Here is a 19,109-nt window from a genome sequence, read left to right as displayed (position 1 = left end):
ATTCCAAGGATGCAATTGGAGATCAGGACAAAGAGGTAGAACAAATCTTCTTAAAGTAATAAGTTATTTACACTTTGTACTGCAATATTAAATTTGAAACACACACAATTAGTTGATTAACTATGAATTAGATTACTTTATTTTTTTAAGTCAGTATGTCCCATGTCCTGACCCAAACCTAAATGAAGTGTAAAATACATTTACTGAATATGCACATAACATATACTAAAGTACTTTAACCTTACTTTTGAAATATATGGAGGGATTTTAATTACTATAACATTTAAACAAATAATGACAGTAAGTGTAGATAAAGGATGACTTCTTTAAATTGAAGTTTTTTTAAAAAAAAATACTGCAGGTAGATAACATAAATCAGCATTGTTTGTAATGTCCATTTGGGTTAATACAACTGATATAGCACAGAATGTGAATTTAAATGAATTGATTTGGTTTCTGTGTTTTCACCACAAGGCAAGAAGGACCTGTAGTTAAAGATCTCATGGTGGAAGATGAAGATGCAGTCCATGTTCTTCTTCAAGTATTTGGCCAACTGGTAACATTTGTTATGGTAACATGACAAGACTCTGGGATTACTGATGTAATTACTGCAGGCAGTACTGAATTACAGAATCATGTTCTAATGCTTTAATTACTGCAAGCACACTCTAGTCAGATGACCAAGTTTGTCATATTGTAAGATTGGATGAGGCCTTAACAACTCTTACACAATCCTTGTCAAAACATTAGCCACACAGCAAATGTAAATGAACTGTATTTGAAACATTTTCCACAGAGGGCAGTCTATATTTGAAACACTGACAATCTGGGTCTGGGCTATGTCATTAATCAACTCTTAATATGATTCCTTAATAATAATAATAATAATAATAATAATGTAACGCAACGGGGGCTCAGGCGGGCGCCCTTGCTGCATCTGGTCGGCCCCATCCCGACTGGAGGCTCGAACCCGGGACTTCCGCGTCTCTCTGCAGCGACCTAGCCCCGTGAGCTAAAGAGAGATCTCTCCACAGCCCAGTAGCTGTGGTCCTGCTATCACAGGGAAGGGCGGTGACGTCACCCGCTCTGGTACGCCGGCTCTTACACACAGTGCTTGTCGGCCGTAAGCGTTACACTCTCCCCCGCTTAAATCGCCGTCCCCGGCGCAAGGGCGCCCGCCTGAGCCCCCGTTGCGTTACATTGGTGTCAGAAGCGGGGCGGGATAGCCCTTCGCCGGGGACGGCGATTTAAGCGGGGGAGAGTGTAACGCTTACGGCCAACAAGCAGTGTGTGTAAGAGCCGGCGTACCAGAGCGGGTGACGTCACCGCCCTTCCCTGTGATAGCAGGACCACAGCTACTGGGCTGTGGAGAGATCTCTCTTTAGCTCACGGGGCTAGGTCGCTGCAGAGAGACGCGGAAGTCCCGGGTTCGAGCCTCCAGTGGGGATGGGGCCGACCAGATGCGGCAAGGGCGCCCGCCTGAGCCCCCGTTGCGTTACAATAATAATAATAATTGCTTACACTTATATAGCGCTTTTCTGGACACTCCACTCAAAGCGCTTTACAGGTAATGGGGACTCCCCTCCACCTGGATGATGCAACGGCAGCCATAGTGCGCCAGAACGCTCATCACAAAAGTGGGGAGGAGTGGGGAGGAGAGCAGAGTAATGAAGCCAATTCACAGGACCAGGCTCACACCTGCTTAGCTTCAGTGGGCTGCTAGTTGGGAGTTGCAGGGTGATATGGCTGCTGGCAACATACAGCAAAACCATTGGCCAAGCACTGCTGGGGTAAGTGGGCTTGGGATGACCATCATTTTCTGCCTGTAACTTGCTAGGTGGCTATGAGCTTGCAGTAATATCAGAGACAGCAATCCAACAACAGATCTGTAAAGCACTGTTTGTTTGCAGTGTGTAAAATGGCGACTGGCTCAACACTGCAAGTTCAAGGATTGCACACAGTTCTCATTCTCCTTGGATATGTACAAGCATTGTATTAACAATTAGCATTCCAAATTGGATTGGTATGAAAATAAGTATTATTGATTATGACAAAGTTTTTTTTTAAAAGTCATCTGTGAGGAAAACCATTCCCTTAAAAGGTCCTCCAGACACACAATGAAGTGTCTTGATATGCCAGGATGTACATTCTCCTACTTCGTCTTCTTTGGAGTTATAGCATCAAGATTTTCAGTCTCAGATCAGGGATTGTGTTTATATCTATGTATTGAATCATTTAGCCCTTTAACACTAGCTGTTTCTGAGTTATAAGTTGATAGATGCTTTGAGTCCACACTCCAGGGATTTCAGCTTCCTCTTACCTTGGCAACTGAATTTATTTAACCTTAGCCTAAAAAATAAAGAAATACTGTTAATAATAGAAAGGGTTTCCAACCAAAGCACCCGAAGCACCAAAAAAAATTAACCGTAATAAAACACTCACTCTATTGTACGAAGGCTCAAACAGTGTTTGGTGAGGCCTTGGAGCTCAGTAACTGACTGGTCAGTCAGGAGATTCATTGACAAGTCCAAAGTGATCAGAGAGGAGCTGCTGGTCAGAGCTTGTCGCAGGTCTTTACAGCAGGCTCCTTTCAGTCTGTTTTCCTGCAGTCTGGGGGGACAGAGGGGGCAATAGATGAGCCAGAGCTCTGCCTCTCCTGTAAATGTTACAGAGCACAGCTATACCTCAGGTACCAAACTGCAATGAGGACCTACAACCATAAAATATATTAGTAAACTAAAAAAAGTGTAGGAACATCATCAAATGACATGATTGCTGTCTCCTTTCCTAGAGAAATCATGTACACTTTAACAGGTTTGACAACCAGTTGGCTGGCAGCAAGTATGTATCTTTACAGTTTTCTTGAGATTTTACAACAATTGTATCACGCATGTTTTCTTTCCAGTAGTCACCATCAGTCATTTCATATTTTGTTATACATCTCTGTTTTGCAGTGCTTTTGTCATGGTCTTCCTTGCATTGCAACATTTTACTTGGTGTTTCTTATTGTATTTCACAGTAAAAAGGGGACAAGCTGATTGCTGGTTCAATTGGATTTGTTGCACAGAATATACTGATATTTTTCTGTGTCTACCACTATAATAAAAAATCACAGGATTCCAACAAGAGAACAGCAGAAGTCCAAAGTGGTCATCGTACTCACACAAGGGTCTGAAGGGCACAGCTGGGCTGTCTCAGTCCGAGGCTCAGCAAGGCCACACCCTTGTCTTCAAGATCGTTGTCAGTCAGGATCAGAGTAGTCAGAGACTGCCTGGAGGAGAGGACCTGGGCCAAGTTCTTACAGCAGCCAGCTGTCAACTCGCAGCTTTCCAACCTGTACAAGAGACCGTTTTCAACCCACATTTCCCAAGCTGCACTGGGGTTCACATTCATGACATACTTTCCACAAACCAGTACAGTGCTACAGTACGTTTTGTCAGGGTGCTAATTTAACAGTCCCTATATGCAGTTTATATAAATAATCTTTTGCTTTTTGAATAGAAGTGGGGTCAATTCAAGGGCCGTGCACACTGGATGAGATTTACGCAAATGAAAAAAAAAAATCAGAAACGTGATCATTGGAAAGCAGGAATGCACACGTGACGCAAGCAGCCCAAGGGAGCACATAAATCAAAAAGGATTTATTTCTGTTCATACTACATATTGCAGTGCCCCCATTGCAAAAAACTTCAGGGCCACAAATGTACTTACTAATCTGGAGTACAAAGCCATCTTTCAGCTGGTCAGGTGGTTTTTGTATAATCTGTTTTTGTTTAGTGGCCAGTACTTCATATAGAATCCTGGATTGTTCTGCACTTGATGTCTTGTTGCTTAAGCTCTAGCCTCTACCAGGTGTTCTCCATGATTATTAGTGAGCGCTCCAGTTGTTTCATTTTCCCATTTTAAGTTTACTAATTCATCCTGAATTGGCTTGTTTCATTATCGGGAAAAATAATTATTTAGAAACACACACAGATGCTCGCAATGACAGTATGCTGCCTCAGTAATTGAATTACTACTGGTGGTTACAGATCTATTGGTTTCTCACTCTGCCAGAGAGCAGTATTATGATCCTCACTCACTCCAGTGTCTGTAGCACACAGCCGGGCGCCTGCAAGCCCCGACACAGCACCTTCATCCCGTCGTCCCCCAGCTCATTCCAGCCCAGACTCAGTTTGCTTAGGGAACGGCTGGTCTCCAGCACCGCAGCCAGGGGCCCACAGCACCTGCTGGTGAGTCTGCACCCCTCCAGCCTGTGAAAGAGGAGAGGAGTTGGGAACAGCAGAGCATAAGGGGGGGAAACCACAAAAAAAAACATATCCAGTTGAATTCATAAACGTGTGAAGACATGATGACATAAGTCCATAGGTAAATCTGTAAAGGGTCAATCAAATATGCTCCACAGCTGTGGAAGGCTGGAATAGAATATTGTTTCAATGGCACAATCGCACGTCTTCCATCGCTTCAGGCATGATTAAGTGATGTTGGTGTAGGCGTTCCTGCTCTGTCACCGGGGTCAGTGTTGTCACCGCTGAAAGTTTGACCTCCAAAAGCTTTCTTCACTGGGTCAAGTTGGAAAATCAGGGGTGAAAATGTGGCACAACGACCCACCTTGCAGTCTGTATCTTGTGCAGTAAGTTAATTTCAGTGAGATCGTCAAAATTAAGGTCCCAGCAATGAAGCTTTCACAGATTCCCTTTATTTACTGACTATTTTACTATTTTGTGTCTTGTAAGTATATTGTTAGTACATACAATGCATACATGTTTATACAGTAATTAGAGAGATGTAATGGAGAAGATGGCAAACTGGTTGCAAAAGTCAAAGTCCCTGGCTTTTATACGGCAAAGATACAGTATAGCTTTATATACTAGCTGTCTGCAGCATTTGGTTCTGGTGGGCAATCTTTTCTGTCAGCTTTTATTATTCTCGGGGCACAAATCCTGGATCAGACCCAATAAAAATAATCACTAGAGTGGTTTTACAAGATACCATAAGAAGCTGTTGATGTTTTGTGTTCACCTATAAACTGATTGGGTTGTGTAAATTTATTGCAGCTAAATAAAATGCGAAGGATCAGTCTGGGGTCTTTTTTTTTTTTACTCACTGCAGCGTGTGCAGTACTGAATATGGCTGCTGGAGTGCGCTGCAGAGCTGCTCCACACCTCTGTCTTCCAGGTAGTTCCTTTGCAGAAAGAGCTTTGTGAGGGACCGGTTGGAGTGCAGATTGGCAGCCAGTTCCTCACAGCACTTGGCTGTAATTCCACAAATCTGCAGGCTGTGTGACAGACCCAGAACACAAGCTCAGGAACAGTCAGTTGGCAGTGTTTCTCTTATATCGTCCTTATGTTATGAAAAATGTATTTCTGTCACACCTCCTTCATTTTGTACATGACTAAAAGCTATTTTTTTCATATTGTGTTCCTGCAGTGAACAGTAAGAGTAATAAGATATTTAGGATATAATATTGGTGTATAATAGAACCGGAACAATGCTTTGCATTGTGCCACTTAAATCATCTCTCCATCTCTTATTTAAAGAATAAACACTATGAGAATCACCCAAAACCTTCCCTGCAAAATTGATTTACCGTGCCATTCTCTGCATCATATAACCAGCATTGTATATTTTACAAAAGCAAAGGGTTGTCCCTGTTTGCTTCTTAACTTCAATATTTTTGTGTATCTTAACTTCATATAGATTCATGCAGTCCGACACTCTTGAGAAAGCTACAGTTTATGGCACATCTGACTTACTGCACTACAGAACACAGGCTATATGAAAATAAGATCAACTATAACATATGAACAGCTCTGTTTACACATTTCATCAGCAGCTAATTCAATATTCCTAATGCTCTTTTTCAATATTCCTACTGCCATAAGGACAAGGGCTGAATCTTCTAATCAATAAGAAATAATAATTACAATAGTGCATAATATGCTACTTCTCTTGCACCTTCTTCTAATTAAGTATTAAAAAGTTCAGGTACAAGGATTTCAATGTCGTGGGGGCACTCTCCTTTAGTCTGTATTCTTGAAGTAAAAGTTAAGTAGCAGTTACAGTGATCTACAAGAAATAACTTTCTATCAGCATTGTAGAAGAATAAGAGTTTCAGACCGAGAAGTACTTGTTAAAGATAAGACACTCACTGCAGCTCTTTCAACTGGCAGTTAGGATGGCTTAATCCAGAGAACAGCAAGGGCAGTCCTGTGGCTATGTTTCTATTGTCATTCAGACAAAGATGCACTCTGGATTGCTTAGAGGTGAGAAAAGTGAGGAGGTCCTTGCAGCATTCATCTGACAGATCATTACCAGCGATCCTGAGGAGCAAGAAACAAACCCATACACCCCACCTTCATATCTCTGGATGAACCAAAAAATTGACCAGCTCAAGGCCTACAGAAATTGTTTAATCTCCACCTCCATCTAGAATTGCACTGAAAATTAATATAAAATTGGACAAAACTATCTTCTGCAAACACCTCAGAGAATGGTTGGCTGTTCTATTGTTCATTCATTTCCTGAAGAAGATATTTCAGGTGAAAAAGAAGTAATTATATTTTCTATATTATCATCTGAAAATATGAGATTTCCATGGCTTGACTGTTTTTGACTTGACACACGTTTTTGCAACAAATGACAGTGATAGCTGTAACCATAATGTATATACTACCTGAGCTTACTGACACTGCATGTTGCGCTGTTGAGTCCTTCCATCAGTTGTTTCACTCCCAGATCTCCCCCGTAATTGAAGTTCAGATCCAGCTCAGTTATAGGGGAGTTTGTGAGAAGTTTCCCAATTTCTTTAAAATGACGAGGCTGAAGTTTGCAGTTTTTCAGGCTAATATAACAAGATCATGATTATTAAAACTTGACGCTGCTAATTTAGAGACAATGTAGCACAAACCTTTATCTTTAAAGCACCACAGACATAGAATGGAGGTTTTTTAATGTCAGAATACAGCAAGCACCAGCATATTTTCTGATAAAGGGGAGCCATGACATGTATTGTGCAGACTGCAACAGAAGGCTTTCACAGAAATGTAAAAGAAAGTAAAAACACCCCATAAAAAGAGATATTTCAAAATATACAAAGCAGAACTGCACTAGAAAATGTATTGCATATTAAATTCACTGTTGTCCATTTCTTTTCTGAAAACCAGAGGATATTATTATTCTCATTGTTTGTGCTGTTTTAGGGGTGCCAACTTCACAGAGCTCTTTCTTTACCCTGTGGTCCCCCAGGGTTGTGTGCTTAGTCCAATGCTCTACTCCCTCTACACCCACAACTGCAAGACCAAACATAACACCAACTCCATCATCAAGTTTGCCAATGACACCACAGTTGTAGGTCTGATCACAGACAATGATGAGAGGGCCTACAGGGAGGAGGTCAATCTCCTTACAACATGGTGTGAGGACAACAACCTCACCCTCAACGTCAGCAAAACCAAGCGGCTGATCGTTAATTTCAGAAAACTGCAAAACGGTCATGCCCCTATCCACATCAACGGGACTGAAGTGGAAAGAGTCAGTATCTTCAAATTCCTTGGCATCCATATCACTGAGGACCTCACATGGTCTCTCAACGCTGCTCATCTGATTAAGAAAGCACAACAGCACCTGTACTTCCTAAGACTGTTGAAGAAGGCTAAGATATCTCCCCAGATCCTCACTAACTTTTACACATGCACTTCAGAAAGCATACTGACAGTGTGGTATGGCAACTGCAGTATTGCTAACCCTACAGCCCTAGAGTGGGTGGTGAAAACTGCCCAGTCCATCACTGGGGTTGCTCTCCCATCCATCCAGGACATTTATTACAGACAGTGCTTGAGGAAAGCTTTAAGCATCATCAAAGACCCCACACACCCCAGATACAGACTGTTTGACCCTCTACCATCTGGAAAACGGTAATGAAGCATTCTGGTTTTTACTGCACTATCAAACTATGACAATATAATGACAATAAACTTAAACTTGAACTTAATTATTCAGTGTTCAACATTGACCCACAGTCACTTTCATATTACACAATCATTAAGGAATTATAAGTAATGGATATGTTGTACGTTAACTTCAAAGCAAGCTTTTCAAGATTAATTTCTTGCATTTATAAAACACTTCATCATGAAAGATCTAACAGTAAAACATTAAATACATATCTAAACTTTCTAAAGAGAATACTTTTTTACAAAGAACCACTTTGCTTTGAATAAAATGCTTTAGTTATATATTCATTTGAGATGTTGACAAAAATGATAAGAAAACTTAAAAATGAGAGTGGGTCATTTGATTCTTCTATGTCATTTGGTTTTTAGCTACTAATTGATCAGAGAATTTCATCCTGGCATTATTTCAATGAAGCCCCCACAACTTTTGGCGTAAAAAGATCTCCTATTCTGAGATTGTAAGGCAAAATGAAATTTAATCACATTTCAAATAAGATCTAAAAGTTTCTTTGTCAGTCATTTGAGAGGATTTTAAACACTTGGAATCAAGTCCTCTCATCAGCTGCTCTTTTCATGACTAAAATGATTCAACTATTTTGGAAAAAAAAACGTTGTACAGACAGGTTGAAAATACAATTCTACCTGAGGGTTTTCACCTTACAGTTGGGACTTTTCAAAGCAGTCCACAGCTTCTCCCACACAGAATCATCGAGATGTATGTATCTGAAGCTAGAAAAGAGCAGTTCAATTCAAGCAGTTTAATTTTTGTGTAGATGTTATTAAGAAATCACTTAGATAAACTCCCACTAAAGAAATCACACTTTAATTTAGATTTCTGTTATGACTGTCTATAAACAATCTATTAACATGTTAGAAAAAAACTTAGGGTTAGTGTTTGGGATATGGTTTTGGCTGCAGTCAGAATTAAGGTTTTGTTCCTATCAGTGCAATTAATTGACAATAGAAGTCAGATATTACCTAATGTGCTGTAAGGGTTAATTCACATTTGTTAATAATTAACACTTTATTTATCTGTAATGTATAAACTGCATTTGCAAATCCTGATCCAAAGTGTTAGCACTGTATTCATATCAAAATTGAATGTACATATCCAATCATTAGAATAGAATTTTGAATTCGTAAAATTATAAACAATCAAGTTGTTCCTCATTTACTTCTAATCAAGCAATCTTGCCAGCAGCCATATCACCCTGCAACTCACAGCTGGTAGCCCACTGAAGCTAGGCAGGTGAGAGTCTGGTCAGTACCTGGGAGACCAACAGTATTGGGAAAAAGTAAGGTTGCTGCTGGAAGAGGTGTTAGTGGAACCAGTAGGGGGCGCTCACCCTGCAGTCTGTGGGAGTTCCTAATGCCCAACTATAGTTACGGGGACACTATACTGTAAAAAGGCGATGTCCTTTGGATGAGATGTAAAACCAAGGTCCTGACTCTCTGTGGTCATTAAAAATCCCCTGGTGTTTCTTGAAAAGTGTAGGGGTGTAACCCTGGCGTCCTGGCTAAATTTCCCCATGGCCTTTACCAACAGCCTCCTAATAATCCCCATCTATGAAATGGCTTCATCACTCTGCTCTCCTCCCCACTGATAGCTGATGTGCGGTGAGCATTCTGGCGCACTATGGCTGCCATCCCATCATCCAGGTGGGGGCTGCACATTGGTGGTGGTGGAGGGGAGTCCCCATTATCTGTTAAGTGCTTTGAGTGGAGTGTCCAGAAAAGCACTATATAAGTGTGAGGAATTATTATTATTAATCAAATTTAAATGTAGTTTTAACTGGACGTGAGAATTGTATTCATGGGTGAATGTGACTACCTTGGTTCTGGATGTGGCTAATGTAACCATGATGCTCAGCACCTGACAATTATTCTTGATTTTCAGACTCAATGACATGATTTTTTGCTGTTATTCCTTGCTCCACAAATTGCCTTATAAGGTTGGATGGAAGTTGAGATACCCTCAGATTGTTACTGGTTGCATTAAATTACACAAAGAAATATTGTTCACTGAAAGAAGTCATTATAACTCCTTAATTAGCCTTTATTATTCGCTTTTTGCTTTCATGAACTACTTTTTTTTGAATTTGTGGGTGTTTTTGTCCAAGATTGTGCAAATAAAAAAATACCTTAATTCGGTTACTTGTGTCTTGAATGAGCTCAGGATGTTGTAAATGCATTCAGCTGCTTCTTGATTTATGGTGCCTCTTAAAAGCCTGCAGACAAATTATTAATTGAATTAAAATACTGTGTATTACTTTTATTTCTAAACAAAACTTTGACAAAGGCCTCAGGATTTCTGTAGATAACACACCTGTGGAGTCTGCCTTTCTGCTCCTCCACGTTATTGAGAGATTTTCCAATTTGTAATATTTTCTCAACCCAACCTGAATCCATCTCTTCCAAACAGAATTCCCTGCCACTTCTGTAATCAGCAGCTCATATTTGATTCAGTACCACTGGACACAGATTTGATATTATTGGGGCTGTGCTATCATGGTTCCCAGTGAAGCAGAGACTTCCTGAGTACCTGCCAGCTTATGGTGGCATCAATGATGGATGCAGCTCTCCACACTCAGCACTGACCCTATGTTGTTACAGGGCAAGTAGCATGTCAAAATATAGACTCGTCGGAGGAGTCTCCATTTCTTCACCCCTCCTGGCCCTGGACTTTTTTTGCAAATTCGACAACTGCCAAGGCCCAGTGGCCTCAATGTGCAAGAACATTTTTTAACCAGCACATTCAAATGTGGGTCGAAACTTCTCTCCAGTGGATCTTCCCGTTGCTGCTGTGGTAATCTAGGCTGTTAAAGTCTGTCTGTTGTAAATTTTAATATTATTATTTGTAAATATAAGTGTGATGGTTTATTTCACAGTAAATGACTTTCATCTTCACCGTAAGATAACAATATCGCTGATGTACAGTAAATAAGCTTCTTGTTCTTGTTTGTTAGTTATTTATTTTGTGTTTTTCAAAGCGGGTTTAAAAGTGTTCTAGTTATATAATTCATTAATTTAATTGTTCTAAATAGTAAAATAAGGTTGGAGTGGGAACTGATAATAGTCGTGTACAGTATGTGCAAATTGTGATCTGGAGGGGCCCCTTTCCAAGAACTTGCCTAGGGTCCCCAGAAAACTAGGGCTGGGGTGCAGATTATAAGGGTACAGGGGTTGTCACAAAAGGGGTGGTCATAATAAAAACTAATAAAAATAAAAAAATTATAAAGAAAAAATCCCAGTGCCTGCTCAGTGCAATGTACTGCAATGCTCAGTGCTACAGTACTATGAAACTAATTATTAGGGCTTTCACTATAAAACAAATCACAACATTTCTTTTCTGGAAAACATCCCTACTACTTAAGCTGTGGTGAAAGAATTAAAATTCAAATTAGATTCGATGTGTTAAATTTAACTTAAATTTAGTCCATGCATACATTGCAACAGATGCTGTCAAGTGAGGCTCAAAAGGATATGATCAGATTTGACTTTACTTTATTTGGGTAATGTCAAGAGTTAGCTTTTCAGGACTTACTCAAGTCTTCTGTACAGCTTGGCAACAGGGGAGAGTCTTCTTAGCCCATCAGGAACAGATATATACGGATTCAGCTTGAACACATCCAAATTATCATCTGAAGTTTCCAATACAAAAGCCAAGGCTGAATACTCTGCTGAGGACAGAGAGCATGAGGATAAAGACCCAGTAGCCAAAAGATCTTTTATCTTCTGCACCAAAGAATTATCTCTCAACTCTTTGAGACAATACAGAAGATTCAGGCATCGATCTGGAGATAGGTCTGTTTCCAGGATCTTGTGAATGTACTTAACCATTTGTGGAGTAACATCATGTTTCTCCTTAAACTTTCCCAGTAATCCTTGAAGTAAACGCTGGTTACACTCCAAGGCGAGCCCACAGAGAAAACGCAGAAATAGATCCAGGTGTCCCGAAGAGCTCTTGATGGCTTCCTGACAGGCCTTTTTGAAAGCAATGAAGAGCTCCTGCGGACAACCGCTTCCAAAACATTCTATCTGGAGAGAGAAGAGAGAGCTCTTGTTTGGGACAGAGCAAGAGATCAACACAAACAAAGCAGCAAAGTATTCCTGCACTGTCAAGTGCACAAAGCTATGGGCTTTTCGACAAAATGGTCCATTGTCCTCTGCAACAAACTCACTGATCAGTCCCTGATAGAGTTGTAACCTCTCCAAGTTATACTCCTTCAAGTCCTGCCGGGAAAAAACTAACTTTTGCACTATGAGGCCATCGTAAGCCAATCTGGATAAGTTTTGGATTGTGGCACTGTTGGACCTCAAGACTTCATTAGCATCCTCGACAGATCGCTGACTCCCATGGCCTCTGTGATGTTGATAAACCACAGCCAACATAAAGAATTTGGTGTAGACTTCTGTCAGATTTTGAGGCATGCATTTTTCTTCAATCATCACCGGAGAACGCTCCAAAATAATAGCCAGCAGCCAGCAGAATGCTGGTATGTAGCACATGTTGTATAAGGTCCGTTGCTTCTTCAGCTGAGCAACAATGTCCTTCCCACAGCTTCCTAGCCTTCTGCAGAAAAACTCTTTTTTCTGCCAGTCCAGAAAGCCTTGTATTTCTGTCATGCGGTCAATGCAATGGACAGGGAGGCAGGCTAAGGCTGCTGGTCTGCTGGTGATCCAGACTGAGGCACATGGCAAAAGATGTCCACGTATTAAATTGACAACCAGACAGACAGGTAGGGCGGGCTCTGAAAAAGAGCAGTGTTCTGGACAAGAAGTGAAATCCAGGGAGAACTGGCATTCGTCCAGTCCATCAAAAATAAATAGACACCTACTAGGAGAAGTGAGAATCTGCTCAAAACAGTCCAGGTAAGGGTAGTAACTGTGAAGCAGACTTGTGAGGTTATATAAATGCCCTGCTGGCAACAAGCTGAGCTCCCGGAAAGGCAGAGGGAAAATGAAGTCAAACTGAGTGAGGGAAGACCCACTGACCCAGCTGTGGATAAGCCAGTTGGTACAGGCAGTTTTGCCTATTCCAGCGATCCCCCTGGTAACCACAACTCGTGGCCTGCAAGTCCCCAGTTGTTCTGTTGGAGTTGCATTGAAGATGTCAGCTAGTTGAATGGTCTTGCCTTCAGCTCTCTCATTAAAACCGTGAAAAGCTTCTAGAACTTCGTGGGTATGGCCAGCAGGGCCCAAAACTCCCTCCGTCAGCCAGGGATGTGTGAAGTTCTTATTGGTGGAGGCCCTCTGTCCACCCAGCCGGGAGGCATACTCAAACAGAGTGGAATACCTCCTTTGCAGCTCTTCCTGGTGAATGGACTTCAGGTGGGATATAGACATTTCTAAACAAAATAAAACGGAAAAAGGAATTCAAAATTAGAGAAAAGCAAGCCATGGGCAGGAAGATTAGAGATTAGGATGAGACAGAATAAAATGGTACCAAAGACTTTATGAATGTAAAATACAGGTTTTCTTTGTACCTGGTGACTGATCAGAAGTAAAAAATGTCCACTATATCAAAGTTATAAAGAGAATAGGAGTCAATATATCATGAGATTAATAATTAGATTATGGATTATGAACAACAGAGGAAGATGACGATGTAGTAAACATATTATTTAATATTTCATACAGGTTTAAGTGAAAGAGGATATCATTAATACACCCAAGAATAAGCTCCAGCATTATTGTTTAATTTTAGCGTACTGTAGCTAACACTGAGGTTTTACAGGACCAGGGTGACTAATAATCAGTAAATCATTGGGCCCTAATAGTGTTTAAGTCACACTTTAAGTTATTGATAGACCTCTCTATGATATAGTTCAAGTAGGTAGCTGTGTCACATGCGTAGGCTGCAAAGGAACAAGTAAAGGTTTATTCCATGGTGAAAAGAGAATGAAACTTTTCAGCTGTGGAGCCTTCTTTGGGTGTAAGAAAGACAGGAAAGTCAGCAGGTATTAGGAGAATAAACCTTTACTTGTTCCTTTGCAGCCTACGCATGCTGACGCAGCTCCCTACTCGAACTACTTCGACCTACTTCTGCTGCGACCCACTATGCCTTCCACTAAATCTTTTCCTAGATCTCGTCGTCTTTCCTTCTCCTTTTAGCTGCTGACTTTCCTGTCTCTCACACCCAAAGAAGGCTCCACAGCCGAAACATTGCGCGTCTTTTCTTCTCTATTCAGCATGGAATAAACCTATTACTTGTTCCTCTATATGATATTTCAACATGCACTGAAAGTGGGATGTTAAAAACCTTTAAAAATTGCGAAAGCACAAAGAACATGAGATCATACGGTGAAGTCAAGATAATTTAAAAAACATTTAAAGAAAATATTTTTTTAATTTTTAAAAGAACTGTGCAATGACTAGCAGAGATGGGGGAAGACACTTAACTAGAATATAAACTGGGTTCCAGCCTAAACTAGCAGAAACAAAATAGAACCCATTTCAAACATGCTGTGCAAAGAGGGGAGAATTGTAAATGTAACAGCTGCAGTATGCGTAAAAATGGAGACAATATGGAATCACAAAGTTTTGGAAATGTTAATGAGAGCTGAACTACAAGAAGAATAAGAACATGATGGCAACCTAAGAGACCACCACATTGATCTCTAACAGGAAGGTTTAAACTTGCTACAATTCTTCCAAAAAGCAGTTAACACTAACACACCAAAACATGCTATATTTGGAACTCATCAAAACGTTTGATAAGGTTCCTTCTAGGAGGTAGATTCTCAAACTAATAGTCATAAGTTAATGAACGCACATGGATCAGGAACAGGAATGAGCAAGAAACAGCAAATCATCCAAAACAGTATAATTTCTAATAGGGGCAGATACAGACAGAGGTGTGTTACAGGCTTCCATTTTTGTCCTGTCTATTTATATAAAGGATTTAGGTCTGAGTATAACTGGCAAAGTTCTACCAGGTTTTGGGGCTAGCGGCAAACTAACTCTGCAACAAAGGAATTATAAAAAGGCTTCAACAATCTTACGGAATGTCCAAACACATGCAGGAAGTTACATACTGTAGGTAAAGGATCTGAGCATTCATGTAGATTCTCTTTATGCTCATTATGACAATATAGGCAAGCAAGGAATATAAACGCAGGGAAGTAATTCTTAAGTTTTACAAGACACTAGTAAGACTTCATTTACTGAGCATTGTGTTAAGTATTGCTCACCATCCCACAAAAAGGTTATATAGTATTCAAAGAAGAACAACGAGAATGATTCCTGGTCATATTGGATTTTCATATACATACAGGTGAAAGCAGTGAAATTTCTTCTGTCTAGAACAAAAGTGAGTGGGTGGAGACTTGATTCAAGCATAGAAGATCTCAAGCACTATGGAGGTTAACCCAGAGACTACTTTACACTAAATAGCAAAACAGGATCACAGCAGGGAAATAAAAGGGAGTTAATTTAGGATTACGGATAGAAAAAGCTTCTTTGCACAAAGTGTTGTAGGTACAGTAGCTAGAATATGATACTCAGCCAGGTGGTTGAGTGAGGCTAAAACTTTGGAAAGCCTACAAAATGGAGGAACGACCTTCCCTCAGTAGCAGCATTTCTTATTATTTTCGTATGTTCCTAATATCCCTTACTTCAATACCTTTCTGCAGTGCAGGTCCACTCTGAGCTGTGTTGAAGGTGACTGGGAGCTGGATGGTATTGTTGGAGCCCACAATCACTGGCACAACCTGGGTGGAACCTCCATCAGCCCTGGCCATGTTCCTCAAGGCTGGCTCACACCACGGCTTCTCCTCTCCTGCGTTTTCATGGGATTAAAAGGAACAACATGGTTAAATATTTAAAAACTGTTTATGAAGAAAAAATATTTTGTGTCATTTGCTCTGCCAAATTTCCATAAGGATACCCATCCTTCTTAAATCCACTTTATTGATTGATTAATGCACATCCACTGAATGTGACTTGATACATTAAGATGTCCATAAATTGGGTATTAATGCAACAAGATTAATGGATTTAGGACACTAACACCCTGTACACTGCTTAATGCTTATCATAATCCTTTAAATGCTCATAGTTTTTATCAATTGCCAATAAGAAATATTTTGGCATACAGTTGCACACTATATGCTAAACTGTTATTTAAAGTGAAAGAAATTAATAAGACAAATACCTAAAATGGTTTAACCCCCCCCCCCTGCTGAGGCTTGCTTTATGTACTTTCATTACCTGGTTATAGTCTATAGACATTTTATATAGAACATGCACGGTGTGGGAAGGTCTTTCAAAATAGAAAAAAGACGTGAAACTGGATTAAATTTCCACATCACAGGTACAGATTGTCAGGCTAATTTATAAATTTTTCAGCCTTACCGTTCTCCATTCTGGGTGTACTTTGACTTCTGTTTGTTACCAGGTTTCCAATGCAAAGCCACACTGCAAATCCTAACACATTAACAAAACATTTTTCAAGCCAGCGAGTTACAACAAGTTGATTTGGGAAAATCTCCTGCAGGTAGAAATCCAGCTCATTTTCACCAAAGAACATTGAAAGCCATCTTCTTAATTACTGAATGCAATGCATTAATGTCATGAGAGATAAATCACAGAAAAACACAGAAAATGATTACAGAACAGTGAGCTGTCATATATCCTATTCAGTGTTCACATACTGTATGTCATGTGGTGCACAACATTTGCCGCAGTGTATTGCTAAATCAAATCCTTAATTACATAAAAAATTCCATTTTTTTTTAAAGGAAACAAGGCTTGACTTTTGAGGTTCAGATACATTCTTCTATTTGAATGCAAACAATGTTCGTTCTTTATCTATTCCTCTGCGGAGGCGATTGTTTCAAAATACCAGTCCTCAAACAGGAAATGTATAACGTATTTCAGACTTCTAAATTGTTGAACGTTAGAGATTTTCATCCTGCAATGGCCAAAAAAGGTTTGATAAATTTTCATCCAAAAGGCAGATTAAAATGCATTACCTTAATTTCTTTCACCGTCTTGAGAGGCACAAGCCATCCTTAAATCTGTGTTGATTCATGAGCGAAAAACTCAGGTTGTTCCTCACACACCATTTCTTCACTTAACACAGTTTCAGGAACTGGGCAATGCTGCTTCCTATCCATGTAGCAGCTGTTTTAAAGTACGTTTGCATTGTACGATATCCTTCGTTTTGCGGTACAGACCCAAGCCTGGCATGAGAGTCAGTCTCAAACCCCAAGAACATTTTCAGAGGCCCAAAAGCCTTAATAAATGTACATATACTTATTGTGTGTTCATATCTTTTTAGAATAGATAACTATTTATGTCATGTTATTTTGTTATTTGGCATAATTATGTTGACTGGCATAGTGTATTAGGTGTATCCACAGTATATGTATGGTTTAAGAGAGCTTTTCCCAGTATAAGAATTTTTCGTTATGTGTGGACAATTCAGGAATGTATCCCTCATGAATAAGGAGTACTGTATATGGCTGAAATTCTGTACTCAATGAATCCACAAAACCTGGCCTTACACACTTAGAATTAGACTACGTTATTGCTGTTCTGCCTGCGGTATCTTCAAGGTAATACATAGGATTAAGTCTGAAATTCTGTGGCTTATATGCTAACTAAATCAAGTAAAGGCGTTTTAATACAGACAAATTTAATATCTGTACATTTTTTTCCGGCAGAATAGTAAACACAATGGATTATACCGAGCAGTGCAGGCAAGGGATTTCCCATGTTCCACGAGGGCAGGGTTGGCTGTTCGTAACTGTGAATGTAAGTAACAGACTTGTTCCATTGTACAACTGCATGTCCCTCAAAAAGCCTCGGAATCCCATCATTGTTATAAAAGGGAAAATATAACGGCGTTTGTCCTTGCCCCTCTGTCGTTACAGGAAATTACTTCTTAGGAATGTCCCATATTCCTTCTGCCAATGCTAAGTTAACTCGCTGCAAATCTCAGTCTCAACTCTAGATGCAATCCTTTATTTCAATAGGATTAGACCACTGTATTGCTCGACTTTCTGGGTATCATCAAAGGTAATACATAGGATTTGGTATGTCTGGAATGCTGCAGTTCATATGCTAATGTGCACTCTGCATCAGAACATGACTCCCATCCTAGGTATGTTTTACTGGTTTCCTGTGAAATTCAGAGCGGACTTGAGAGGTCAGCAGTCTGGCTGCAGGTTATATTGAGGATTTATTGCATGAAGTACGGTTCTTAATTTGTGATCTGCTCATTCAAAGTCTCCTTGCCCTGCTTGTGTAGCTCGAGGTATGTGGTGTCCTAATCCGTTGGAGGCAAAATTTGCTTTGAGACCTTTTCACTAAAGCTTTTAATGCATTCTTGTCTTGTCTCAATGTGTTGTACATTTTCACTTGGTAAGGAACAATAGGTTTATTCCATGCTGAAAAAAAGAAGAAAGAAAACTTCTTTAGGTGTGAAGAAGACCTAAAGAAGGCCCCACGGCCAAAACGTTGTGTTTTCTTTCTTCTTTTTTTCAGCATGGAATAAACCTATTACTTGTTCCTTTGCAACCTACGCATTCTGACGCAGCTACCCACCTGAATTTTTACTTGGTAGGTGTATAGATGTTCAATAGCAACTTCAGGGTCTTAAAAAAGCACTCTCAAATACAACTGCTGTATTATATATTACTATTTGAGGATGAACAAATAATATCTGCTTCATTTGTGTTCCCCTTTCAAATACATATTATTTTCATTTTAAATACGTTTGTGGATTACTCAAGTAGATCTTTGGGATAATAAAACACTGAGCCAATGCCATGCGATTTCATTTAAAAAATTTAGTGTTTCATTTGAGTATTTGAATGAAAATTTCCCAAATGAACTGAATCTGTATAAACCGCTAGTTAAAAGACTTTCAATTAATGCAGGAATATCAGGAGACACTACCATGCCCTGCGTGGCTAAAGACCGCCTAGCTGCTGTCGACATAATTGAAGGCAGCCTGTCCGAGAGAAACTGCCTGGAGAACGACGTGTTCAGAGAAATGTCAATTTCAAATATCTGTCTCAAAAGAAGGAAAACAAAAACACTTCAATCTCCCTCCTTCTACAACCATCAGTTACGTATCTCTAAAGCACCAGTGTACTCAATCCTCCTGAAGGCGGAAAAACCGGAAACCCTGCTTTTGCGACTCTG

The 19,109-nt window shown here is 40.0% G+C and overlaps 1 protein-coding gene across 1 annotated transcript; it reads right to left on the bottom strand.

Annotated features, from left to right (window-relative positions):
- Positions 1-1,505: 1,505 nt before the first annotated feature.
- Positions 1,506-18,480, bottom strand: LOC148658230 (NACHT, LRR and PYD domains-containing protein 3-like). The gene is made up of 13 exons (XM_088639343.1): positions 16,931-18,480; positions 16,311-16,382; positions 15,580-15,735; positions 11,500-13,303; positions 10,097-10,183; positions 8,598-8,684; positions 6,677-6,844; positions 6,153-6,323; positions 5,108-5,278; positions 4,083-4,253; positions 3,164-3,334; positions 2,443-2,610; positions 1,506-2,349 (listed from the first exon to the last, which is right to left on the bottom strand). Exons 2-13 carry the CDS (start codon positions 16,318-16,320, stop codon positions 2,265-2,267), a joined length of 3,249 nt encoding a protein of 1,082 aa, XP_088495469.1. The 5' UTR covers positions 16,321-16,382; positions 16,931-18,480; the 3' UTR covers positions 1,506-2,264.
- Between the last annotated feature and the right edge of the window lie 629 nt (positions 18,481-19,109).

Source organism: Lepisosteus platostomus, chromosome 7, assembly GCF_059453375.1.
Source record: "Lepisosteus platostomus isolate fLepPlt1 chromosome 7, fLepPlt1.hap1, whole genome shotgun sequence".
Lineage (NCBI taxonomy): Eukaryota > Metazoa > Chordata > Actinopteri > Semionotiformes > Lepisosteidae > Lepisosteus > Lepisosteus platostomus.
This window is presented reverse-complemented; position numbering and strand designations above follow the sequence as displayed.